General features: G+C 41.4%; 2 protein-coding genes across 4 annotated transcripts in view; one reads left to right on the top strand and one right to left on the bottom strand.

Moving 5' to 3' along the window:
* Exoc5 (exocyst complex component 5) overlaps window positions 1-845 on the bottom strand; it is a 59,161-nt gene extending 58,316 nt beyond the window's left edge. Inside the window, exon 1 of the mRNA XM_050162396.1 lies at window positions 533-845. Coding sequence (XP_050018353.1) covers window positions 533-559 — 27 coding nt within the window. The 5' untranslated portion in view covers window positions 560-845. The remainder of the gene's footprint in view (window positions 1-532) is intronic.
* Window positions 846-976: 131 nt separating this feature from the next.
* Window positions 977-27,135, top strand: Ap5m1 (adaptor related protein complex 5 subunit mu 1). 3 transcript variants are annotated; one of them, XR_007595444.1, is made up of 9 exons: window positions 977-1,234; window positions 8,390-9,038; window positions 13,750-13,977; window positions 15,273-15,412; window positions 16,112-16,197; window positions 16,288-16,406; window positions 16,852-17,119; window positions 19,115-19,205; window positions 22,646-27,135. XR_007595444.1 is itself a non-coding variant. In XM_050162405.1 (8 exons), the coding sequence occupies exons 1-8, from the start codon at window positions 1,161-1,163 to the stop codon at window positions 22,726-22,728; spliced, it is 1,476 nt and encodes a 491-aa protein (XP_050018362.1). In that variant the 5' UTR covers window positions 977-1,160; the 3' UTR covers window positions 22,729-27,135. The 3 variants fall into 3 exon arrangements, 2 of the variants coding, with proteins under 2 accessions (XP_050018362.1, XP_050018364.1); XM_050162405.1 differs by lacking the exon at window positions 16,852-17,119 and having other exon boundaries at window positions 19,115-19,211; XM_050162407.1 differs by lacking the exon at window positions 16,852-17,119.
* The last annotated feature ends 325 nt before the right edge of the window (window positions 27,136-27,460 follow it).

Here is a 27,460-nt window from a genome sequence, read left to right on the forward strand (position 1 = left end):
TTTACATAAGGAAACATTGTTGCATTGTTTTGTCACCCATTCCATTATCTCAAACACCACAGCTTCTTAACGACGAACACCACCAAATCCAAATTTCAAGTTGAAGTATCCAGACACTAAAGAAATACATCTGACCGCCCACAGCACCTCGCACCTTAAGGATTCTCTAAGTAGAGCGGGGTGGTTCCACGGCTATTAAACGCCATGAGCTGTGTCGCTGCCCTAAGCCCACCGCTGAGGCTAATCAGGCCTTTATTGTCCTAAAACATCCTCCAGGCTTTCAGCCTGTACGGTAAGCCGGCAGGCTCCCGGTGCCACTTCCAGCCTGCCGGGCCGTCCACGGGGACAGGTCTCCGAGAGCCCCGGCTGCGGTGGCCCCCGGTGCCCCGCTCGGCGCGAGGATCCGCGCGGAGGACCCGGCTCGCCCAGCCTGGGCTCCCGCCGCCAGCACCTCGGCCCCGGCGACCCGAGCGAGGCCCGGCGTCCGTCCCCGCCCCTCCCCCGCCGCCGCCCGCCGAGCCCCGGGACCCACCTCGAAGAGCTCGGCCGTCGTGGCCATGCCGGCCGGCTGAGAGGCTCGCCCCGCGCTCGAGGCCGTCTCCGCTTCACATGCTACGCCTCAGCGGCGCGGCTCGCACGTCCCAGCTCGGCCTCCCGCCTCCGGCCCCGGCTGCGGACGGCCGCGGGCCGCCCGGGTCCTCACACAGCGCAGGCTGCGCGGGAGAGCGGCCATGAAGCGAAGCCGCAGACGCCTGTCAGCTGCCTCCCGGCGCCGCCCGCGCCGCTCCCATTGTCACCGCCTCGCACGCCGGAAGTGGCGCTGCGCGCGCCCGACCGACTTGGCGGGGAGGGGGGGGGGCGCCGAGGCGCTGGTCTGCGAGCGGGCGACGCGCCTTGAGCCTCGCGGGCCGCCGTCCCGGAAGTGGGAAGTCCGTCGAGATTCCGGTGCGGGTTCCTGGACTTTCCGAGGTGTGTGTTGACTTCCTGGAGGGACGGGCGGGCTTGAGTCACCGCACTGGAAAGAGCGAGCGTCTCACGTGAACGCTTGCGGCGCGCGGGGAACGCCGACGTTCCCCAGCGGAGTCCATCCCAAGGCCGGTCTGCTCTGGCAGGATGGCGGCTTTAGTTTCTGTGACGGTCTGATACTGCGGCGGCTCACCATGGCCCTGCGGGCAGTGTGGCTCGTCCGTCACGAGCCGGGAACTCCACTCGGTGGCACCGTCAGGTTCTCCAGGTAATTGCGAGTCTGCATCGTCAGACGTGATGGGGCCCAGAACGGATCGTGTAGCAGCAGTTTTCTTGTGTGCACTGAATTCCAGATCTGCCCGGAACAGCTCGCTGAGCGCCGCTGGACGGGTGAACTTTTGTATCCTGTACCTTCTGTCATTGTGAAAAATGAGTTGCTTGACACGTTGCTATCTTTGTTGTTGTTGTGAAGTAAAAATACCCCAGCTATCCTGGAACTCGCCATGTAGACCAGACTGACTTCGACAGACATCTGTCTGTCTCTGCCTCTGGGGTGCTGGGATTAAAGGTGTGGACCACCATACCCGGCTGTATTATTGTATCTTAAAATGAATTCCATCTGTTTAAGATTGGTACAGATATAATGAAAGAAAAAAACTTACTGAGCACTAAACCTGCTTTAGGTTTTCAACTTTCAGTGGCAAAATTTATTTTAGAGTGTTTTAATGCATTCTTCCAAAAACCCCTTGTGGAGCAACAGACTGTCGTTTTCATCTTATCAGTGTACGTGATTGCTAGAAGTCATTATTGTTTGCAGTTTTTAGTGGCTGAACAACATAGAAGGAACAATGAAAACCTAAATTACCATCATTTTTCCCTAGGTGACATAAATGACCTGATCCCATTTTAAGATTTTGCCATTTCTTACCAAAATAATTCTACGGAGAGGACTATACAGTAGCTTAAAATACAGAAGGTGGACATGTACTCTTCTAAAAATATTTTTTTAGTTATTTTTGTTTCTTTTCAGAATTTATTATTGAGTTCATGTCTCCATTTATTGATTGGAAATTTGGGGCAGTGTGTGTGTGTGTGTGTGGTTTCTGCAGTTCTTTATACAATATATTAACTGCTTTATAAAGTATAGCTGGCCAAGTTTTTTTTTCCCAATCTGTAGGCTGTCTGTCTCTCCACTTTGCTTGTAGTTTTATTTGTTTTGCAGAGACATTTTAATTTCATGTCACTCTTGAGGTTCTTTCCTGTTCTTGGCAGTATGTCTGAGAAGCCTCTGACTATTGAGTAGCTTTGCGTTCTTGGAAAGAAGCACCTACACTTGAACTTCCTGCATGACAGAAAGGGAATGGGTTCTAAGTCTATGCTAATGTTACAAACCAGTAACAGTAAGCACTTGTAGGTGCTGTGACTGAGGAACTCATTATTAGGTCTTTGTTGTTTTGAGACCGGCACTGCGTAGCACTGGCTGACCTAAAACTCACTATGTAGACCAGACTAGCCACAAACTCATAGATATCCTCCTGCCTCTGCTTCCTGGGTGCTGAGATTAAATTCATGCAACCACCATGCCCCACCTCAGCTGTTACTTTTGCTTAAGTTTAAGTAGCACATGTACCTAGTTTAAATAGCACATGTACCTAGCGCCTACCATATTGGACACGGCAGCTCTGGTTACTTGATCTGTAGGAAGTTATCATTTCCTTCATTCAGATTCCTTAGTGACAGATTCAAGTTGCCTCTCTCATTCAGAATGGAGCTACATTTGAGGAGACATCTTCAAATGGCTTTACAACATGTTTATAATGATTTTGACAAAATACTGACAAGCAGCTTCCCAAATGCTAACACGATCATTAGAAATTAGTGGATTTCTGTACTTTTATGACTCTTCCTCTAACTTTTACCAACAAAGGTAATCTAATTTCTATTTGTATATCTTTCTCTAACAATATTTGCTCATCTCTTGGGTTTCCTTTTCTGTGAATTACCTTTACTTTCCAAAGATACCAATTTATCCATTCTGTATAATTTTGTCTGTTACATTTAAGCCTTTAGTCTATTTGAAGCTCAGCTTTGCATATGGTGGTAAATGGGAAATTCACCTTTTCTTTATGCTATTTGACAGTTTTCCTGACATTGTCATGTAAGCCTATATACCTTGGCTCACTATTGATGTTTGCTATATACCTTTATATAAACACTGATCTATCTCTGTTCTATTACTTTGTCTTTTTGTGCCAATGTTCTGATTTTATGCATTGTAATTGAAGTGAGACCTTAGTTAATTGAAAAAGTAAGCCCATTTGAAGAATTCATGCAGAGCTGAAGAGATGCTTGATAATTAAGAACATTTACTTGCTCTTTCAGAGGACCAGAGTTTATTTCCCAGAACCCACCTGGGGCAGCTCACCAGTCACCACTAACTCTAGCCCCAAATGGATCCAGCATCTTCTGGACGCCAAAGCCATCTGCATTCAAATGCACATACCCACTCCCACCACTCCACATATGTAACATAAGGGCCAGGCTTGTTGGTTGGGGTTTCTGTCCTGCCCAGTTTCCACAGCCGGTAAGCCCCCAAAGAAAATCACACAGAGTCTGCATTAATTATAAATGATTGACACATTAGCTCAGGCTTCTTATTAACTCTTGTAGCTTATATTAACTCATTATTCTTATCTGTGTTGGCCACATGGCTCAGTATCTTTTTCAGCGGGGCAGGTCACATCCTGCTTCTTCAGTTGTCTGGGCAGGAATGGGGGAAGAGCTTCCTTCTTCCCAGAATACTCCTGTTCTCATGGCCCTGCCTCTACTTCCTCTCTGGTTGACCCGCCTATACTTCCTGCCTGGCTAATCAGCATTTATTTAAAACATGATTGACAGAATACAAACAATTCTCCCGTACCACATATATATACACAGAATTGGGAAATGAAAGTCAAGTTAGTTTTGGGAATGCTTTCCCAGTTGTGCATATTAACGTACTTTAGACGATACATTCAGACACATTTAGGTGAGTTTCACTACATCTCTGTGGAGTTAGCAAGTGAGGGGGGGGTGTCACATGATTGATTCATCTATGTGTTGCTTTAATTCTGTATTGAATAAATTGCTAGTTTTATAAAGTTCTGCATTTTCAGATTTCTGACCATTTGAAGCTGGTCTTAAGGCCAATAGATATGAATTAACATATGTTCCTTAGCCTGTCTTGGGAAGATATAAAGAAATGTATGTAGTAATATTTTATAATCTACCACATAAAGCTTGCCTGAAGATCGCAGTACAGAGCAAGCCACTAGTAGAGGCCAGGCAGTGGTGGCACACACCTTTAATCCCAGCACTCGGGAGACAGAGGCCGACAGAACTCTGTGAGTTCAAGGCCACCCTGGGTTATATGAAATTGATCCAGTTTAAAAGAGAAGCAGAGCCAGCTGGTGGCAGTTCACATCTTTAATCCCAGCACTAGGGAGGTGGAGGCAGGATGTAAGGTGGAAGGAGACAAGAGCTTAGATGCAGTCTAAGGGTTCAGTCTGAGCATGCAGTCTGAGGATCATAGAGATGGATGCAGTCTGAGGTTTTGTAGAGACAGCAGCAGTCTTAGGATTCTTATAGACTGGATCACCCCTTTGGTCCAAACATTGGTAGAAGAATTCTCTAGTGTTGACGGCTTTGCTTCTCTGATCCTTTGGTTTTTACCCTGATAGCTGACTCGACCAATTAGAATTCTTGTTATAAATGTTATATAACATTTATATAATAACCCTAGATTTAAAAGACAGTAACAGACCAAAGGAATCTATTCAAGTTGAGCTTGACAAACCAGTGTGTTTGTTGGGGTTACTTAAGGGAGCACGGGTGACTCACCAGAAGACACACCAGCCACAGTCCCCCAAGTCAGTTGTTTACCTGTTGTGTGGTAGGATTGGTGTCTTGGAAAGAGGAGGCCTTGAGATGTTCCTGTCGGTCCTGACTGTGTCATCATAGATACTCTGCCTCCGCCCAGAGGAAATAGTCACAGCACTGCATATTCTCCACATACACACCAAAGAGTAGTGGCTATCACTTATGATGCAAGAGGGCGAACGATCTTATATAACAGTCTGGATGCACCTCAGATTGATATTACACCCATAGTAATAGGAACACTTTTTTTTTTTAAAGATTTATTTATTATATACACAGTGCTCAGCCTCCATGTATGCCTGCAGGCCAGAAGAGGGCACCAGACCTCATTACAGATGGTTGTGAGCCACTATGTGGTTGCTGGAATTTGAACTCAGGACCTCTGGAAGAGCAGTCAGTGCTCTTAACCTCTGAGCCATCTCTCCAGCCCTCTATAGGGACACTTAATCCTGTCTTGAAACTGATGTTCTTCTGTCGGCTCAGTGGCTGCACATGAATCTACTGATATTTCAGTTATCATCTGCTATCCCACAGCCCCTCAGTCAATGCCCTGCCAGCCACTCTGGCCATGGCCTGGCCAGGATTCTGGTCCTTTGGCCCCGGCTCTGCCATGGCTGCAATATATAGGTTTAAATTAAGTCTCTATTGTTCTATTTACCAGTAAGACTCAGGAGTCAAAGGCTGGGATGAAAACCCGCTAGCCCAGAGAGGCTAAGTGGCAATTAGCTCACCTTGATTTTTGACTAAACACACTGCAAGAGTCTCTTCCCTGGTCCCAGAACCGAGAAAGCTCCAACTCTAGTTCCCGCCCTTTCCTTCCTGTATGCCTTCTCTGTTGAAATTGCTGGCTTCTCTATGACCAGTTCTGGTCAACTAGTCACTGGATCCACCCCTGATTCAAGGTAGAACTTTATTGGGCACTCTTGGGAGTGTTAAGAGTATGAACAAAAGATCCCACAACATGAAGCAAAACCTCGATTAGTTTGAAATAATAGATTAAATCAGCTAACAAAATATTAAACACATATTAAGACATTGTATAAGGTCCCAGATTAGTTTATTTTATTGTGGGAGTAAGACAAGTCACTAATGGTATACTAGCTAATTTTTCCCCTTTTCAATCAGAAAAATACCTAAGAATCTAAGTGAAGGTCCACTAATTAATAGATTATTTCAATGCATTATTTTATTTATTATCAAACATTAGTATCTTATTAAAGAAAAATATTGTTATGAAAATTACAAAAGGAAATCTTGGTAGTTGCTATCCATTTGCTTGGTTTTAGTTTGTTTTTGGTGCTGGAGATTGAACCTAGTGTTCCATGCTTGCTAAATACATTCTCTTTTATTTTATAAATAAGAAAATGGCCTTAGGAGAGTATATTAGTCAAGGTTCTCTAGAGGAACAGAATAGATAGAATGAACATTTTGTGTGTGTGTGTGTGTGTGTGTGTGTGTGTGTGTGTGTGTGTGTTTACCGAAGTGGGTGACAGCCTTTGGTCCAGCTAGTCCAACAATGGCTGTCTACCAATGCAAAGTCAAAAAGTCCAGTGGTTGTTCAGTCTGTGAAGCTGGATGTCTCAGCTGGCCTCCTGTGTACACTGGAGTCCCCAGTGCAGAGAAAGAATTGACTTGCCAGCAAGATTGAAGGGAAGCAGGCAAAGCAAGTAAGCTCCCTTCTTCCATGACCTTTATGAAGGCTGCCAGCCGAAGGTGTGGCCCAGATTAGAGGTGGAGCTTCCCACTTTAAAAGATTTAATTTAGAAAAAAATCCCTCAGAAGTGTGCCCAGCCACGTGGGTTTTAGTTACTTCCGGATATAGTCAACTTGACAACCAGAAAGCGCATCACCGAGGGCTTGCTTATTTACTCAGAAAATGAGGAGTTGTAGACAACTTTATTCTGGACCTTAAAGTGGAAGGAAAAGGAATAAAGAAAAGTATATGTTTTGAAAGTGAAAACCAGTGTTTAGGACCTAGTGACTCAGTCCTTAGCCCTGGAGAGAGGTGTGGCCGTGATTAGTGGAGTCTCACAGAAGACTGAAGGGGCCTGCACATCTTCTGGTTTGTGATGGGGCAGAGAGGTTAGAAGTTTACAGTCTACCCAGAGCGCATAGACTGTAAAGGATTAATTTGATTTCTCTCTTTTTATTATCTCTAAATATCTTCCAGTACTATAGAGATAAGCCAGTATTACAAAATGATCTCCCCTATTTAACAAGGGTTGTTATGAACATTCACGGCATCTGTTATTTATTATGTAAATTAGTATCATCTCAATAAATGAATCTAAAAGTTTAGAGGCATAAATATAATCACTTCTTTGTGAGTAATCTAAAGTAGAATTAAAAAACAAAACCCCTTATAGATACTTGAGAGAAAATAATTTATTTTGATTCAAAGTTTAAGGGTACAGTCCATCAGGTTGGAGACATCGTGGTCCAGGAGCAGGAGACAGCTGGTCACACTGCATGCACATCAGGATCAGAGAGCGGCTCATACTGCCCCACTCCTTCTCCATCTCATTCAGCTCAGGACCCAGCCCATGGAGTGAGGTCACCCGTGTTCAGGGTGGGACTTCCAACCCCAGCCTAATCTAGAACATTGTCCCACAGACAAACCCAAAGATCTGTTTCCATATGGGAAATTGTTTTTCTCTTGGCTTAGCAGCTACACCTGAATCTTCTGATATTTTAACTACTGCTGCACCCACCACTCCGCAGAACATCCTTCCCCTCGGACTGCGGCCTGGCAAGGTTTCCAGTCCTGTGGTCACCATCTCGGCCGCAGAGGGCAAATGTAGGTTTTGACTAAGTCTTTATTATTCTGTACACCAGTAAAACCTTGGGAATCAGATGTTGGTGTGAAAACTTGCTAGATCAGAGAAGCCAAAAAACAACCAGCTGAGCTTCCCTTTCAGCTGGAGACCCAACAAGAGAAGCATCTTTCCGTTCATCTTAAGCCAAAGATCAAAACTCTCTAAATCCCTACCTACTCCTTCCTGTGCATCTCTCTATCCATATTCCTGGGTCCTCTGTGCTCTCTATAGCTAATTCTTGTCAACTAGTCGCTGCCTTCACCCCTGATGCAAAGTTGATTTTATTAACAGTGTCGGAGTTTCACAGTGTGATCAAATATTCCGCAACACTAAATCCCATCAAGTTGACATCTACCAAGAGGGAATCTGAGTGGTTTTAAAACAAAGGTTTTGAATTAGAAACGTGTACTCTACCTGTTTAAAAAAGTAATTAAATTGAGTCAGTCACTTTCCACAGTAAATGGTATATTTTGTCACTTGAGATAACATCCTAAATAGGAAACATTTGTTCCAGTCAGACATTAGCAGGTTCAATGGCTTAGGGTTTTTTCCTTCGGTAGTGCATGTTATGTATTCATTGGTTTATGTTTTATAGCTGTGACTATTTGCCTTCTGTCTTAAAGCCTTTTAATTCTCCCATTGGTGTACATGGAAGAATCATTTGTAATGTTTCTGTTTCCTTGATGCAGACGATACCCTACTGTTGAAAAGCGAGCCAAAATCTTCAATGGAGTGAGTTATGTTCCTGTACCCGAAGATGGTCCCTTCCTGAAGGCATTACTCTTCCAACTGAGATTATCGGGTGATGATAAAGACTTTGTGGAGAGGCGTGATAGCTGCTCACACACCAACAAATCACCCGTCTATGGACTTTCAGTAGGCGGTGAAGAACTCTGGCCAGTCATTGCTTTTCTGAGGAACGATATGATTTATGCAAGTGTTCCACTGGTTGAACAAGCCCTATCCCCCCGCCCATCTGTAGTTAGTGTTAGTGGAGTCTCACAAGGCTTGGAACTGCTTTTCGGGATACAGGATTTTCTTTACTCCTCAAGTCAGAAAAGTGACACAGACCTAAACACAAAGTTGAGTCAGTTGCCTGACCTGCTTCTGCAGGCTTGTCCTTTGGGTACTCTGTTGGACACTAACTTGCAGAATTTACTGAATAGTGCTAATTTCTCATCTGTGACTCAGCCGCACAAACAGCCAGCATGGAAAGTTGGAACATACAAAGGAAAGCCTCAGATTTCTATTTCTATCACTGAAAAAGTGAAGTGCATGCAGTATGGTAAACAGGATGCAGCAGACACGTGGCAAGTTGTTGGGACAGTCACTTGCAAGGTGAGCTTTTCTCCAGGATTTGCTTTGTCACATCATTTAACACTGAAGAACAGGAAATTTTGCAGCTTTTCTTGTACAGTTTTAAAAGTTGTGATTGTTATCCTTAGCAGCAGCCATGAAATTTTGTCTTTCTGTATTTTTTACAAATTGTTCACTTAATGACTATTATGTAATGAATTATCTCTTTGCTCTAAAATAGACATTATCTTAATAGTTTCCGTGGGTCACAACTTTAGGAGCAGCTTTGCTGGAAATCTTCAGTAGAGAAGGCCCTGTCCCCACTTTCACATGTCTCCACTGGCTGCTTGAGTAGATCAGATAGTGTGTGCTTGTGTGTGTGTGAAAGAGGAGAATTCGAGCTATGGTTCTCACGTCGCACTCTGAAAAGCCACAGCATCATTTCTACTACGTCCTGTTTGTTAGACGCAAAGCCGATCACTAAGTCTGGTTACACAGAATCAAATCCACCTCAGGAAAAGAGGTGTTTGGGACACCTTGTGAATATCCTTTAGCACCATCTCACTTTACATCAAATAACAAGAGGGTGCTTATTTTATTAAAATAGCTCAATGATCGAGTTATCTGTCTTAAAGTTAGAAAATGGGGACCGTGGAAACAGATAGCAATGATTAACATCAGGTTGAATAATAATCAATAAACTCCTCCAATTAAACACTACATTTATGTATTAATAGTATGTTCAAATATCTTTTTTGGTCCTTTATTTTATATATTTTGTCAATTTAACATTTAGTTACTATATATAAATCCTATGAATAAAGTATATTTTAAGAACAGAATTAGATAGGGAAATTGACTCTTTTTTCTAATTAAAGTAACCTAAAAGTTTTGTCTATGCTAAAAGTTTCTGTTCTGTTCAAAATTGCATTTAAATTGTTCATCCTATTAGGAAGAGAAGCTTGAAAAATCATGGGCTGTGTCATTCATCACTCGTAAGGTGCTGAGTCTTTTCCTCGTGAGTTCAGTGCAATAAAAATTAGAAAAGGCTGCTGTTCTTCCTCCTGGATGTTACACATATTGTGATTAACATGATGTGTACATTTCTCTGCTCATTGTTAAGCTGACCCTAGTTTCTTGTTTGCGTGAAATATGAGTTATTGCCTTCGCCCTGGTTCAAATGACTATAATGAAAATGTTTTTTAAATAAAGGAGGGGCTGGTGAGATGGCTCAGCCGGTAAAGGTACTTTTCTCCAAGCCTAACAATCTGAGTTCCATTGCCAACTCTCATGTGGTGAGAGAACCGACTCTCACAAGTTGTCCCCTGACCTCCACACATGTGCTGTAGCATACATGCTTATACACATATGTATACACACATACATGCTCATATACACTAAAATAAATCAATGCAATTTTCTAGAAAGTGCTTTAAAGTGGAGAGGGATAATGGCGTATACCTCAACCTAATGGTAAATGTTTGTCTGAGGCTGTCCATTACCTCTAAATGACCTGTGTCATTACAAAGTCACCTAGCTTTGTAAATCTCTTATCATTTTAAAATAAGATAGCCTTCTATGTGTCTTCTTCTCAGGTCCAGATTTGTATATGCCAAAGGATTTTTAAAAAGCATATACAGATTTCTTCTAGAATGGTGGTCCTCATCCTGTACTTATGGTATTTTAAGTGACTGGACAGCAGGAGTTGTGACGGTTTCCGTAATGGTGCAGTTTCTTCAATCTCATTGCGAATGATACACTGCTAGGAAAAAAATTAATGAACGTAAAATGATGCTTTAGGTCTTAATACTATTTACTCTTAAATATCTGGGTGTTTATTTTCTCAATAAATAACAAAATCAAGACTTTTATTCTTGCTAATTTACAAATATAATATAACACCTATTTTTAAATTCAAATTTGAAATTTGATATTCTTGTAATTATCACAAAGTAGGGAAAAAAAAAGACCTTTCTAAGCTACTAATTGTGCCCCAGCACAGTTCAGAATGCCTGCCTACTGTTGAAGCAGATACACTATGAATTCCTATGTGTTAAATGGTAGATCAGATATTACACGGTGAGATGGCTCAGTGGTCAAGAGCAGGTACTGCTCCTGCAGAGGATCTGAGTTTGGTTCCTAACACCCACATGGTGGCTCACAACTGTCTAATTGCCATTCCTGAGCATCTGACACCTCCTCTGTCCTCTGTGGGCTGCTGCTTACATGTGATGCACATGCATGTGCCCTGGCGAATACACATAGCATAAAATTAAACAGGTATTTGAAACATTTCAAAGTGAAAGATTTTATATTAACATTGGGGAAGAAATAAGGTTGAAGATTAGAAAAGGGTATGAAATAGAAACAGTTAAAACTGTTCCATTTCAGAGTTAAAACTGCTCTCCTGTGAATAGCAATGGATGTGTGTGTGAGGAAGCACTGTGCAGCTCTTGCTGAGAAAGCGCGCGAAGCTGCAAGAGGGGAACAAATAGGAGCACAGGTCACATGGTGACTAGCAGTGACTGTGTGAGCAGACTGTAGCATCTAGAAGCACAGATCACATGGTGACAAGCGGTGACTGCGTGTGCAGACTGCAGGTAGCATCTAGAAGCACAGATCACATGGTGACTAGCAGTGACTGCGTGTGCAGACTGTGTGTAGCATCTAGAAGCACAGATCACATGGTGATTGCGTGTGCAGACTGTGTAGCATCTGACCTGAGCACTCTGCCTGCCGAGTCCTTCTGCTAAACGCCTTGTGTGTCTAATCAAACATGTTTCATTTGGCTAACTGGATCCAGCACTTTACAAACTGAATAAGGGCTGGAGGGATGGCTCAGCAAATAGGAGTACTTACTGCTCTTGCAGAGAACCCAGGTCTGGTTCTCAGTGCCCACACCAGGCAGTTAAACAGCTAACTGCTTGTAACTCCAGCTCCAATGGGTCCATTGTCTTCTGATTCTGGCTTCCACAGACACAGTACTCATTGTACATATCCACACATAGACATAATTTAAACTAAAATAAGAAGTAAATGTCAAGTTAGAATTAAGGTTCAAGGAAGGCCCCTAGTACACCCTCTCCCCACACCCACATTTATACACACAAAAGTAAGGTGTGTTGGTGTAGGCTTATGAAGTAAAGACATTGAGACTCAAGTACCAGAGGAGCTAGGGAATAAATCTTTTCTTTTGATTATAGAAACAAGTCAGTCAAGACTTCATTCTGGAGACTGGACTCGGTAGAGGAGTTCACAGAGAACTGCGTGTCAGTTTGTTGAACCTCAAAGCTGGGATTTAAGGAGAGGGCTGGGGGAGTGCTCTATCATCTGGGATTTAAGGAGAGGGCTGGGGGAGTGCTCTACCATCTGGGATTTAAGGAGAGGGCTGGGAAAGTGCTCTATCATCTGGGATTTAAGGAGAGGGCTGGGGGAGTGCTCTATCATCTGGGATTTAAGGAGAGGGCTGGGAGAGTGCTCTGTCATCTGGGATTTAAGGAGGGCTGGGAGAGTGCTCTATCATCTGGGATTTAAGGAGAGGGCTGGGAAAGTGCTCTATCATTTGGGATTTAAGGAGAGGGCTATAAAACTACTCTATCATCTGGCCCTGGTAGTCATAACATAGAAGCTCATGAAAAGACCTATGGAGCCGGCTTCCCTGCCTTCCCTGACCTCCCAAGGATAATGAAATCTTTCATGGTTACCCTACCATGGGCAAGCCAACTCAGTCACATAGGAAGAAGACCCAGTGTCTCCATGCTGAAGCAGACTGTTAGGTGGTGCAGTGCAAGGCTTACACAATCAAAATGAGCTAGGCACAAAGAAAGCAAGGCTTTCTTTTAAACCTTTAATTGTGTGTGGGTACACATGTCTCGGCATGCATGTAGAGGTCAGAGGACAATTTGGGGGAGTTGGTCCTCTCCTTCTACCATGTGGGTCCTGGGGATCAAACTCAGACTGTCAAGCTTGCCTGAAAGTGCCTTTCCCCTGAAAGTGATGGCTCCTGACTATATCGGGAGAAAGCACGCTGGCAAGGACCAGCGGGTGTAGGTGCACATGGAAGGACAAGATGGTATGGTTTATTCAGAAAGAATGCCGAATTTCTATATGTTTGCAATGTAATTAAGGGATAGAACACTAGAGTTAGATGGGAACCAAATGATGGGAGGCATAAAAGTGAAAGAGGAGCCATTGAAATGTCTGAGTCTGGAGTCAGTGTGGCTGGAGGGCTCGAGCAGTGCTTCTCAAACTTCCTAATGCTGTGTGCCACCCTTTCATACAGTTCCTGTGGTGCCCCGTCTCCTGCAACCATAGTTCCCATTGCTACTTCACTAATTTTGCTACTATTATGAATTGTATTCATTGGATCTGATATGTACGACCCCTGTAAAACGGTTGTTCAGCCCCCAAGGGTGTCATGTCCCACAGTTTGAGAACCACTGGACTAGAGGAAAACAAGTCAGATTGAGCTAGTAAACAGTAACATTGTAAGGGCCTGGTTGCCAGGGTCCTGAGAGAAACCAGTAGATTTGAACTAGCTGTTAATAGGGGCTTAAAGGAGAGCCAAGGGGTCAGTGAAGACTCTCTGACGACTGGCTTGGCTAACTATCAAATTGCTAATCAGAAAACAGAGCAAAGAGAATAATGCATAGGGAAAAGATACATTGGGAGAAGTGACTTGAATTCAGAAAAGCCTCAGGTAAGCTGCACTGCTGAAAGACCTTGGTCATTCTTGTTTCTGCTTGCATTCCAGTGTGACTTGGAAGGAATCATGCCAAATGTTACCATCAGCTTGAATCTCCCCACCAATGGATCTCCACTTCAAGATATTATCGTTCATCCTTGCGTGACTTCTCTTGATTCAGCCATTCTGACCGCTAGTAGCATTGATACAATGGACGATTCTGCGTTTAGTGGGCCTTATAAGTTCCCGTTCTCTCCGCCTTTGGAGTCATTCAGCTTATGCCACTACACTTCTCTGGTAAATCACCTTGGCACAGTTGAGACTCTGCTGACACACTGGTGAATGCTCCTGGATGGAAACTTTTCATGAGTTATTTACAGGACAGGGAGGGGTGGATAAGATAAAAGTTCACGTCTTTGAATAGGCTACCTCTTATCTCTAATGTCTATAACAGCATTAACTTTCACAGTCAGTGAAGTTTTTTTTTTTTCATCTTTAACTAAGAATCCCAGATCACAGGATGGACCCTGATGTGATTTAGTCATGGTTTTAAATGCAAACACGAAATAACAGGCAGGCAGTCTTAGCTAAGCAAACATGGGGTATTTGTAGCTGTTTGTGCTCACTGTGTGCGCTGTGTGTCACTGTCCTAGGCACTTGCGTCTTTTTCTCTAGTGATTCCAACAAACCTTAAAGTAGATGGTATTGTGTCCGTTTTATAGATTGTGAGAGTCTTAGAGAATTTAAATGGCTGATAAGTGGCAGAGCCTGGGTTTGAACCCAGGTCTTCCAAATTCCCAAAGCCTGACATGTTTTTACTATGTTGTGTCAATTGTCTCTATTTCCAATTATCAGCCAGTTAGATTCGAAAACCCTGCTCCAGACAGATTGACTAGAAGAAATTTATCTTGAGGGATTCTCATTATCATTCAAGAAATAGATGTGGGCTACCTGAGACTTATAAGCAAAGCTACGACAGTCTCCCTTGTCTCGCCTCTCCTTCCCAGTGTTCCCTGTCTTTTGGGTCTGCTCGCACATGCTCTACCTACATAAAAGAGAGACTTCCCTGTGTCTTGTATAAATGTACCAATAAGATGTCTCGCTCACAGCGGCATACAGGCAGTTTCCTCTTCAGTCAGTCATTAATGCCCAGCTAAGCTATTGCTGAGCTGGGGGCTGGAGAGGAGAAACAGTCACAGGACAGGAAGGGAGCGTTTGAACTGTGGGCAGAGCCGTGTGTGTAGAGACGACCTGTGCTGAGGTCTGAGAACACGGAAGAGCAAGAGTAGGAGCAAGTGTGTTCTGTAAGGTGCCTTTCTGGTCTCTGTTCAGAGAGGAAGGGAATCTGCTCTCAGGACAGATGGAGACCAACAAGGCTGTTGTGGAAGCAATGTAGAACAGCCCTCTAGCATTAAAGCCATGCCTACATGATAAATATATACAGATTTATAAAGTTTTATAAAACTTTATGTATTTATAATATGTATGTATAGCTAATAAATATATTACTACAGGGCTTTTTTTTCCTGTCACCATTTGTATCTTAGACTCATTAGCATGAGAATTATACTAAGAGTTGTGTCTGTTTTCAGGTCCCTGTCCCACCAATATTGGGTTCTTATCACATGAAAGAAGAAGAAGTACAACTGAAAATAACAGTTAATTTAAAACTTCATGAAAGTGTAAAAAATAATTTTGAAATCTGTGAGGCTCATATACCTTTTTACAACAGGTAGGGACAAGTAATATGGCGCCATGATTGCTGTCCTCTGATGTATTTCTGTCCCACAATAAAGTGTCTTCTTCATTTACCATATTTTTAAAAGCTAAGTAATTTTGTTACTCAAATGAGTACTGATTCTGAACTAAAATGTAATCATGAAAAGAGTCTATTTACCTTTAGATGATGCCTCAATTTTTTCCATTTAAACTTGCAAATAAATTCCAAACTTAAGTCAGTGTAACTTCCTCAAGGACCACTGTGCCACTGACTTGACTTCTATCAGTGTCTCTGGTCTATGGAAATCAGTCTTAACCATCAACAGCCTGGTGACTTAGCCAGTTAGAGCAGAGGTCAGTTCTGCTTTAAAATGTGTTCAGCAGTGTAGCTCTTTACAAAGTGTACTTAATTAGTAAAATCATAATTTTAATCTACCAATGCATGTGATATGAATATAAGCTATATGATTTTATAATTGTCTCTAAGGAATACTAATGTGATATATAGTTACTGTAAATGTTTATGTGATTTCTGCTGTTCTCTAAGATCTGTATTCATTTTTTGTTCTGCAGTTGGAGTATAGATCTGCTTTTATAATGTAAATAACAGTAGCAAGATTTGAATCATCAACTTTAAAACTTATATCTAAGGGTTTTTTTTTCTATGTTCTCTCTCTCTCTCTCTCTTTCTCCTTCTCTCTTTTTCTTAAAGAGGTCCGATTACCCATTTGGAATACAAAGTTAGTTTCGGTCAACTTGAAGTATATCGAGAAAAAAGTTTATTGGTCTGGATTATTGGTGAGCAAGGTTTTGTCTATTGATTTTTTTTTCTCATTTGCTGTAGAATTTTCTGTTTTAGAATAATTGATTGATACATTTGTGTTTTAGGCCAGAAGTTCCCCAAATCAATGGAAATTAGTCTTTCTGGAACTCTAACGTTTGGCGCCAAGGGCCATAACAAGCAGCCATTTGATCACATTTGCATTGGAAATACAGCATATGTAAAGGTAAGCACATGGAACACTGCATCAGAAACCCTCATTTAGTTCTAAGCTGCACATGTATTTGAGCCTTAGTGTTTCCTAGCACTTTTTGTGTAGCTAAGTTCCTTCTTAGAAACATTTGTTGGGGGGAACAGGATATCTGCCTTAGGCCAAACTGCTCTCCAAATCCCTGTGTAAGACTAGTTGGCTTTAAGCTTATGAGCCTCCTGCCTCAACCTCTCCTAAATGCTCGGACAAACATGAGTCACCATGGCCAGTAGTAGTTTTCCTGTTTCACCAAATGCCCAAATTTTAAGGAAAGTAGTTAAGAATAGCCTAAACACTCTAATTTAAGCTACCTAACTCTTAGTGATCAAATTAGATTTATGTTCAAAACTAAGATGCAGCCCTTGATTTCAATAGTTTTCAATAGTACAGATTAGTGACTGATCAGTACTAACTGCTTTAGGTGTCTTGGAGCAAGCGTGAGTCCTTCTGGCCAAAGCAAACTCTGAGGACGATGTGAGCATGAAGGCTGACTAATATCTTCATCTGAACAATGGGTTAGGGCCAACATGGCCCAGTGGGTCAAAGCTCTACCTAAGTTCAGTCCCTGGAATTGAGAGTGGAAAGAGCCAGCTCTCAAACATTGTCCTCGGCCATCTCCATCCACACATGGCATGTAAGTGCCTGTGCTTACACACAACAGCACATAGTGCGCATGCCGCATAAACATAGTAAGTATTTTTTAAAATGACTTAGAGAGTGAAAGGAGGTGAACACGGTTTCAGAAGCCAGTGCTAGGAATGTGAGTTCTCCATAGGAAGGGCAGGTGATAGGAAGATCAGGTTGGAATAGAGAGAGCCTGGATAGCCTCAACCTTTGCTAGATGTTTCAGTTTCTGAGAAAGATTCGTTTATGGGTGTTAATCTGCAATGGATTCAAGCAAAGTGCATGATGACAAAGACTGTATAACTCTTACTCATTCTCTGTTTGATCCTCAACATCTAGTCCAGGGCCTAGCACATAGGTATTTGTTGAATATGCATGTATGTACGTACGTACATATGTATGTATACCTGGTGATAGCAACATACCTTAATGTAAATGTGCAACAGATAGCTAAAACCCTAAAATTTGATTCACATGAAGATCCACCGTATAATAAGGATTTAGGAGTACCCATTGAAAAGAGAAAGTTGATACAAGAAAATGAATAGGATCATATAAATAAAAGAAAATAAGGAAAGATTCAGAAGAATCAGTAAGGAAAATTGAAGGAATAACCAGAAAGTTTATGGGGAAGGAGAATGCCATCAGAGAAATCAAAGATGAAAGATAAATAACTATCTATAAAATCAGCAGTAGTGAGGGTGAGAATACACTGCTAAGAATTTATATTTTTCTGTGTGGGCTTTGACTTCGCCTACTATCCTGTTTTAAGGCTTATTATTTAAATTTTTGATTTTTTTTTTTCAGAAAAAAAAATACAGAATGTTACTACATTGTGTATGGCAAGGGCTGTTTTTTAGAATTTTCTTGCTCATTTCTTTCATTTAACCAGTTCCAGTCTGATGAAAAGCATATAACAAATGCATATAATCAATATGGAATGGACCTCGTCTGCATAGCTTCTAACACCGAGAGTAAAACACTAATGCAGCACAAGCTCTTTGCTTTCCTATTATGTGAATTGCTGTAAGAAAGAGATTTTTAAAATCTGAAAAATATTATACACACATGCACACATATAAAATTGGAGAAATTTGCAGAGAAAAGAGGAGAAAAAAAAGTATATGGCTTGGTATGTAACGCAGAGATGGAGGGCTTGCCGGAAACGTACAAGGCCCCTGATTTAGTGTAGGGGGTGGTGTTGAAAAGATAGCAGGATCTTGGCAAATGAGGTGTTTACCAACACAAATGAGAACCACAGCCCAAGGAGCCTAGAAAGGCGTTAACTCCTCATCTTTACAGCCCAGTGTGGTGCTAGCATTCACAGTGATAACCGTACATCACCGATGGGATCCAAGAGCTGTGGCTTACATTTTAGAAAGTTTTCTAGATGAGGAAAGGAATAACTTGATAACAGTTCTGTAAGAGATTTTGGTTATCAGAAAAATGAGGCAGAGCATGCCATTTCCCCAAGCATGAGATAAGCTGGTATCTCTTCTTGTCATGATTGCATTTGTGTGCTTAATTAAAAAGCATACACATCTTACATATACTGTAAATGTGGTTGGGGCTGGAGAGATGGCTCAGTGATTAAGAGCACTGGCTGCTGCTGCTCTCCCAGAGGACTCAGATTCAATTCCCAGAACCCACATTGTCCCTGCCCTCTTCTGGCCTCTGAGGGCATCATACACAGATGTGCATGCTGGCAAAACATCTATACACGTAAAATTAATTAACTGAACAAAGAATGTGATCTGAATTGATCACAGATAGCCTGCTAGGGAGAAAAGACTATATATAGCTCTATCAGAAGTACAGCAGGAGCAGGAGCAGTTCTGAGTTCTGATACACGGTCTGCTGCACATACTGAGTACTAACTACTTCCCTGTGTGCACCAGGGTTCACGTTAATGGAGCACTGGATGAGTTAAGCACTTACAAAGAAATGGAACTAGTACAAAGCAGTATGCACACATTTATTATGTGTTTTCACAACTGTACTTTAGTATTTGGGTCTTAGCAAATAATCGCCTCAACTGACTCTCTCTCTCATTTCCCTAGCTTCATTTTAGGATCTCAGATTATACACTCACTGGATGTTATGCCGATCAGCATTCAGTTCAAGTTTTTGCATCAGGAAAACCAAAAATAAGTGCGTGTAAGTTGTACAGGTTCAAACTAAGCAGGATTAAAATGGTACTGTGTTGTCACTACTTACAGCAAAATTAAAATGCAATGAGACTTGGAGATTGGGATTTTATAAATATTTCTTTGGCTTGATTCCTTCCCACATAACTTTTGGTGAACTTTATGTTGTCTTCTGACTTGTGTTTAAAAACAGTCTGGGCTCTTTGGACTGGAGATGGAAGGGGAGAGGAGTGGGGGGCAGGGGAGAAGGGTGGGAGGAGGGGGAGGGAAATGGGAGGCTGGGAGGAGGCGGAAACTTTTTTTTTCCTTTTCTCAATTAAAAAAAAACTCAACATACTGTACCTCAGAATGTGCATTCAGAGAAAGGACTATTAAAGAAGTATTTAAATTATAATAAAAATATCGTAGCAAGAAAAAAAACAATAAAAACAGTCTGGATGAGCAGGCCCCGTTGGTGTGGCTTTAGTATATAGCATATATGTGGATTTGCTCTGGTTATATTAAACTCCCATCTGACTCCAATGTATGTAACTTTGGAAAAGCTGCTGAACGTCTTAAGTTTTAGTGTCCCCATTTCTAAAGGAGAAGTTAGAGGGAACTGTTTAGTGCTCTGAAGGCAGTGGGCCTGGATAGGAGCCTAAAAACAAGGGGCCCACTCTATTCAGAGCGTCAGACAGTATACACTCTGAGGGCTAGGAGGAGTCACCTGAGCATAGTGTCCAGTCTCAAGGGCAAGCCACATAGTAGTATATAAACTGTAGCAATAACCAGTAATAAAGACTCAGAGTTAAACCCACTCCTATCTGCTTCCCCTGGGAGTGACAGGAAAGCACAAGCCAAGAACAATTCCATCTCTCTGAAGAAACTGAGGTCACAAGACTTTTATTCTGTTTTCTTGGAGTTTTCCTCACAAGCACTCAGAATCCCCATCACAGAACTCCATGCTTGGACTGCGCTCCACAGTAGTGGCCAGATGGATAAAGACACTGTTGTCAGGCCTGATGGCCTGAGTTCTAGCCGTGGGACCCCAGTGGAAGAGAACTGACTCTGAAAGTTGTCCTGGGCACGCGTGCACACACACCACATGCTGTCCTGGGCACGCATGCACACACACCACATGCTGTCCTGGGCACGCGTGCACACACACCACATGCTGTCCTGGGCACGCGTGCACACACACCACATGCTGTCCTGGGCACGCGTGCACACAACACCACATTGCTAGGTTTCTTTGAATGTAATAAAAAAGTTAATGAAGTAAAAATGACAGTATTATATACCTTATAATTTTTGCGAATAGATTATATTTTAAAATTTAATTATTCTTAATAAATGCCATAGCCACTAAACATCATTTAGCACCTTCTCCAACATACCAAAGGACAAGCAATAGAAAGATGATTTCCTGCCTTCGTTGATTGTATTGGTTGTAAGATGCATATACATTTACATATATATGCTGTATGTGAAAATATGTATATATTTTTTTAGAGGAATATATCAGGAGGTAAAAAGCAAAACTTAAAATTATTCAATTTAGCTTAAGTACATACAGGTGGCATATAAAAGTAAGTAGACTGAAGTAACTCGGTAAAGGTAGGGGTAAGAATGTCAGGTTATATATCTAGCTAGGAATAATCCAATTTATAAAAGTTCCTATATTTAGGGACATTTGTTTAGTTTGTTTGGGCAGTACTTGGGATACAACTCAAGGCCTCGAGCTTGTCTAGCCTCAGACTTAGGTTCCTAAACATTGGAAGACTTTGTGCCTGAATGCTTTAGAAGAACTAGAAAACTGTATTACAGAACCTAGACAATTTCTATAAACGGCAGTAACTCTGTGTAGTGGAGTCAGATGGGCCAGTATTCCTACCTCCGTGTTGTCGCTGTGTTTTCTCCTCTAGCAGTCTTTGCTGCTTTTAGGTGAACTGATGAAGGCATGTCTATAGTGTATATGCTCTTTTATGAAAGTATAATATTAAACAGTCATCATTGTGTCTAAAGAGAGATGCATATTTTTCATCTTCTATGAAAAATGTTATCTCTTTAGATAATAACTAAAATATGTTTAATATTAACTAAACACAATTTTCAGAAACCATAATAAAGAATAGGTTTCTATAATATACGTGTTCTTTAATACATCAGTAATATATCTATTTTTATTTCTTTATTGAGATAAGGTCTCAACTCTATAGCCCAGTATGGCCTCCCGCTCACCATCTTCTTGCCTCAGATTCCCAAGTCCTAGGATTATAGATGCATGCCACCAATGCACAGCTTTTATTTGCCCTTTCTATAAAGAATATTGAATGTGAGAATTCATTTCAAATGAGTCACCGTACCTAGCCCTTTATTCCTTCACACTTTCATTTTGCCTTGTACTGAGTATACAGTGTGGCTCTGCAAATAGTTTAGTAAAAATGTTTATTTTTTTTTTTTTTTTTTTTTTTTTTTGGTTTTTCGAGACAGGGTTTCTCTGTGCCTTTGGAGCCTGTCCTGGAACTAGCTCTGTAGACCATGCTGGTCTCGAACTCACAGAGATCCTCCTACCTCATAGTAGCGTTTTTCACCAGCTATGTTCCAGATATAATTTCTATGTGTTTTATGGACGTTAACTCATTAAGCCTCACAGCACTTTATGTGCTGGTATCCCTGTGTTATGGCTGGGGACACTGGTGGAACAGAGGCCATGTGAAGTAAAGGACATGGCTGAGATTCAGACACGGGCAGTTGGCCACTGGAGCCTGTCCTCTGAACAGTGTGCTGTGCCGCCTCCCAGTATTGCTGAAGCGGGAACAGGAAAGGTGGCGTGACTCTATGGAGTTCGTGCTGAAGGGCATGAAGCAAGGCAGAAAAGGCTGGGTTATAGTCAGTGATGCAAATAGTAAGAATGTGTGTATTCCAAGTGGCATAACTTCATCAGTTTTATTACTTAGAAAACTTTGGTGCAAGGAGGTTACCATTTGTCCAGAGTGCAAAACTGTGACCGCACAATGCTTAGATTGGAGCCAAACCAGAAGAAACAGGAAAGCAGCCTCCTGAAAGTGCTGTGGGGAAGTGGTGATGATTTGTGTCTCCAGCTCTTTGATTGCAGTAATGAATGCCTTGACTAGAATTCGGAACCTGGTAGAGGTCATAGAAGGAAAACCAAGAAAAGCAGTGGTTCATTAGAAAATCAACTAGCAATGTAGGGAAAATAAACATTTGGTATAAATAAGAGATTTCATATAATGTGGTCTGCCCAAATATTTATGAGTTCATTTTAATGGGGTCTAAGTTGTAATAAATCCTCAATAGGGTAAAATAAATAGAATACTTCAAAGTTATTATCATGACATGGCTATACTCCACAAGCTATCAAAAACTGATAGCTTCATTCTCTTGCCGGGTTTTTGCTAAGATTAAACATTTTTATCATTTCCTTTATTTTTCCTTTTGTAGATCGGAAACTAATTTCTTCTGACTATTACATCTGGAATTCTGAAGCTCCTGCTCCAGTAACATATGCGTCGTTGTTGCCATGATTTTCTCATGGGATTTATTTATTTCTTCAAATGGGATTTATGTGATGTAACATTCTGTAGTAGAATCATATTATTTTTATTTCTTACATGTATTCATATAACCTGTGACTGAAAAATCACTGAATGATTTCTTTATCCAAACATTTATATCTGATGTCTTTAGTCTGATACAGTGTGAAAAAATTTATTCAAGGCTAATGTCTTCCTTTCTTTGTTGCCCTCTGATTTCATGCCAGTGTGACTCAGGACATATGAAAGTAGTGATTCATTTTGACTCAAGACCAGTCTTGGTGTCCATGCCATATGTTCCTTCCTAGAACTGTGGCAGGCCTCCAGGCGCAGGCCCAGCCAGGACAGGCCCAGCCGTGGCCTCCTGTGGGACAGGCTGTGCTAATCAGTCAGAGTCCTTTCCTTAAGTAAGAGCTCAGCCTTCCCCAGCACAGTCTCAGGCAGCTGTCCTGTGGGTTGTAGGGACCTACAAGGAAACCGTGCTTATCCAAACCTCAGCAAGCAGCATGCTATTTCAGAATGGCCACGATCTGGTTAAATAATCACGAAACACGGAGATACTGCTCAAATAATAAGCTGCTCTTCACATCCCTCCTCCTGGCCAATAAAGAACCTGCATAACTGTTCAGTGTTCTTGAGCTACTCTTCTGGGCAGGGTCACTGTGCAGCTGAGGATGACCCTGAATCCCTCTCGAGTGCTGGGATTTCAGTGGTGTATCACCATGTCCGGTTTGTTCTCCGCTTCTAGGGAGCAAATTCAGCTTCATGCATGCCAGGCAAGCCCCCTCCCAGCTGAACTATGATGGTAACCCAATAATAACCCCTCTCAGGCTCCTTTAACTAACTTAGTAATCTGCCTGAATGACGTGTTTAGGGTACCAGGCAACCAGGCTGCAGTACTTCAGAAGAAGAGCACAGAGGCCTGTGATTATTCAGTGTCCTTGGACAAGGTTTTAAAAATAATTCTAGCTATTATACTCTTTTTTTTTTTTTAAATTAAAGTCTGTTAACAAATGAACTCAGGTAAACTCAAAAGCCCTTTCATGGGTAAAAAATCATTTACACTAATGTAATGTAGCATATTTTTCTTAAGTCTGTCCCTGTCATTTTCTCTACCATTTTCTTGATTCCTTCGAAACCACCTACCGTGTTCTTTACCCTCTACCCATTTCCACCATCTCGCTTCATGTTCTGCTTCAGAGCCATGTACTGTCTGTCGCCAAGCTGAATATTAAGTGGCAAAAAAAAAAATTAAAGATCATGAAAACTTAACTGATGTCAACTGAAGCCTGACCTCCCCCTCAAAGAAATTAGTGACATACTAATATTTAATTGGATTTATCCTGAGTTCTATTTCTTTGTTGTCTTTTTTAAAAATGAGTCTTCTAAAAAGGGCTTAGAGAAAGCTGCTGATTGTTCAGAGAAGAGTTAAAACCATTAAGGAGGAAGTGTGTATAAACTAGGACTTGAAATACATTTTCAATTAGGGTCATTCCTACTCATTATAAACCCTCTTTGCCTGCAGAGCTTCTCACAGCCTCAAGGTCTGTTTTCACAGTCATCCTAAGTAAGAAGAGGGTAATTGCCAGACCAGGACGGTAACTTGCTGTCCCGGCTCACCCAAAGGAAGTCAGCAGTGAAAGAAAACAGTTCTGTGGTTTCTATCACTCCTCAACTCAAAGTGTAACATGGTACTTTAAGTTATTAGGGTAGCCCTTTGGAAATTGTAACTGTACAAATGCTTAGCAAATTGTTCTAAGGTAGACAGGACACATTCATCTGGAAAAATTCAATATATAATCCCTGAGGCAAACTCTCTTCATAAACAAATTAGATAAACCAGTGACCTCTAATTTGACATTTCTAGAAACCTAGGGAAAATCTAGGGGTTCCTAGAAAAGCATGGGGGTGACAGGGAAGCAATGCCATCTGTTGCGGTTCCGTTCTGACAACACTAGGGAGCTAAAAGCCAGCCCACATTTCATCCCATTGAGATCAGCTGGGCACACTGATGCTTTTGATTTTGTCTAGAAACCTGTCACTTCAGGATAATTTCTGAAGACAAAGCTTGTTCCCGGTTTGGTAGGTGACCTGTTTAATGTTTTCCCTGTGTCTGGGAGCTCCTTAGTGTAATTAGCGACCTTTGAACTCCACAGCTAATCCTGAGCTATTTTGTATTCCTTACTCATCTTTAAGGCTGGACCTTTCTTTTCTTCAGAGTCCACTGCCACAATTAAAGAAGAAACAGCTGCATTTCAAAGGGATTCCGATTCCAGAAGCTTAACTGTGATTGACATGTTCTTATTCTAAGCTATAAGACACTCTCAGAGTCCTTTCTTTGGTTAGAACTTCAATCATTTTCTAAAAAATTATCTCACTATGGATTTTATTCATTTTCTTTGATAGCTATTCTTTGCAATTTTTTTTTAACTTGAAAGGTGCTTTGCATTTGCAGTGAATATGAGCATCGACTTCCAGTGACAGATTTGGACGGGGTTAGACCTGCTCTAGATACCATGTTGCTAAATTCCCTTTTAGTGTCAAAATATGATTATGAAATCTGATATCTATGCTGTAGTTACTCTTACTCAACCCAAAGGGTTAAAGAAAGTTTTAAATATCTGCGAATGAACTCTAGAAAAGATGGGTCCTGATTTGGGTAAAACCTGTTCTCCATTTATGTACTAAGCAACATTGTAAGGCTCAGGATGTAGTACTCGACAGTGGGAATGTCTTACACTGTTAAACAATTGACCCTGCTAACTGGGAATGTACCATTAGCCCATCTCAAAGTCTTTTTTTTTCTTGCCATCTCAGTATTTCTACTGTTGCAATATTGTGGTCTTAGATTTCATGTGCTGTGTTTAACAAAGACATTTTGCACATAGTAACCATTGCTGGTTTTTTTTTTTTTTTTCCTGTTTCTTGTTACAATATTTAAAAAAAAGAAGAAGAAGAAAAACAAAAAACCTTAAGAGGCCCACATAGATTCCTCCAGTGCCAGTGGGAGGTTGTAGGTGGAGTTCCTCCCCAGGGCTTGCTGCCCTAGCAGAGGACTTGTTGCGGAGACAAAGGTCAAAAAAGGGATGTTAATAAACAGTCCTCAGGTTTAAGGGACTTTTTAGGATTACATCTTAAATTCCAACAAATCAGATTTAGGAGTTGCTGAAAGTGAAATTGATCCATCCCTCATGCAAACTTGGCAATACTTTCCTGTCCCGTTTGCTGGATAGTCAGCTGTATGATCAGATTAGAAGCCATTGTACCCCGCTGCTGAAAGGAAAGAGAGGCAAAAAGCTAAACACGGGATGAATTCTGAACCTTTTAACCTGGCTGGAGTATGTTGGTTGCTGTTATGCAAATACCTCCAATCCTCTGCTAAGTTCTGTGGAAATAATTTTCTTGAATGACAGGTTGATTCAGCAAGGATTCAGTCGCTGATTAATCCCCCTTTGATCTAGGGTATTTCACTTAACTACCAGTTACCTCTTTCTGACAAAGTGCAGCCGAGATTAGGGAGATCACTAGAACACGACCAGCCCATGCGTTTATTCTCCATAACCTTTCAAAGCAAGGGCCAAGAATGCAATTTATTCCCAGTTTTTGAAGATGCAAAGTCCTGTCTGCTAAGTTACAAAGTCAATTGAATACCAAATGAAGTTTATTTCTTATGTAAGAGAACAAACTTTTTTTTTTTTTGCTCTGCGGAACAATGATATTAGGAATCACAGGCTTTGAAGAGAGTAAAAACAAAGACTACATTCCAAGTACAACTTTTTTGTCTCATGTGCAAGAGTGCATTCTCACTGCCCCTAGATAAGCCAAGAATCAAAGGTGTGGCTGCAGTTATGCTGAGAAAACTCTTGTGTTTCATGGGATCGCCCCAGCCATCCCCGGCACTACTGAAATATGCACTGCTCCCTACAGCAAGGGAGACAAGCGGCACGCAATCTTGTTAGCTTTTCTCTTCTTGAGGAGGTGGAGCCTTATGTTCTCATTAAAATAACTGCATTCATTTTCCCTAAGTGGTATCATTGCCAAAGTAAGTCATTCTCTTAAGTGTCTTCTGCCTTTTGCTTTATCTTTTCCCCCATATACTTAAACTTTGAAATAGTCTGTGCAGTAATTCAGATGTGTTTCATGCTATTTTCACAGAATTCACTTTTTTAAAACGATTATCAGTATTAGTATTTTTCTAGATGTCAAATTATTCCTTAAATATCCTTCAAAACCTATAAAATATAGATACATAATATTACACAATAATTTGTAACAAATTTTGTTTTTAATTATTGTTGTTATTAATGACTAACTTTATAAATAAGACAAAACCTTTAAATGTTATATAGTTGCTCATTATCCTGTAGTAATCTACAATAAAAGCTACTGTTTAAATCATTTTGTATGGTTTTTTTTATTCAAACCTTTGTACTTAATTTATAAATCAAAACAACTCAAATGCATACGTAAATTTGTGACACACTGGCCTCCTGTAATTCTAAATTTTATCATCAATTTTCAACTGCTTTGGGAGATGAGAATAACAATGTAAAGCTGGTGTTAAAGGGTGAGTTTCCACGGTTACGTCGCTAAGAAACTCGTGTGCTCAGTAGTTAATAGCTCCATGTAGTAAATAGGGAGTTATCAAGGTATTCACTGTCGTGTAAAATAAGCCACAAGGAATATACGCATACACAACATAGGCATTGGCTGCTTCAGTGGG

The sequence above is a fragment of the Alexandromys fortis genome, unplaced genomic scaffold (assembly GCF_014885135.2).
Source record: "Alexandromys fortis isolate MF-2015 unplaced genomic scaffold, M_Fortis_MF-2015_v1.1 scaffold_130, whole genome shotgun sequence".
Classification (NCBI taxonomy): domain Eukaryota; kingdom Metazoa; phylum Chordata; class Mammalia; order Rodentia; family Cricetidae; genus Alexandromys; species Alexandromys fortis.

Coding starts and splice junctions, on each gene's coding strand:
- Ap5m1 (XM_050162405.1), top strand. CDS start 1,161: ATGGCCCTGCGGGCAGTGTGGCTCGTCCGTCACGAGCCGGGAACTCCA. Junction 13,978..15,272: donor TATGCCACTACACTTCTCTG/GTAAATCACCTT, acceptor GTCTGTTTTCAG/GTCCCTGTCCCACCAATATT. Junction 15,413..16,111: donor CATATACCTTTTTACAACAG/GTAGGGACAAGT, acceptor TTTTTCTTAAAG/AGGTCCGATTACCCATTTGG.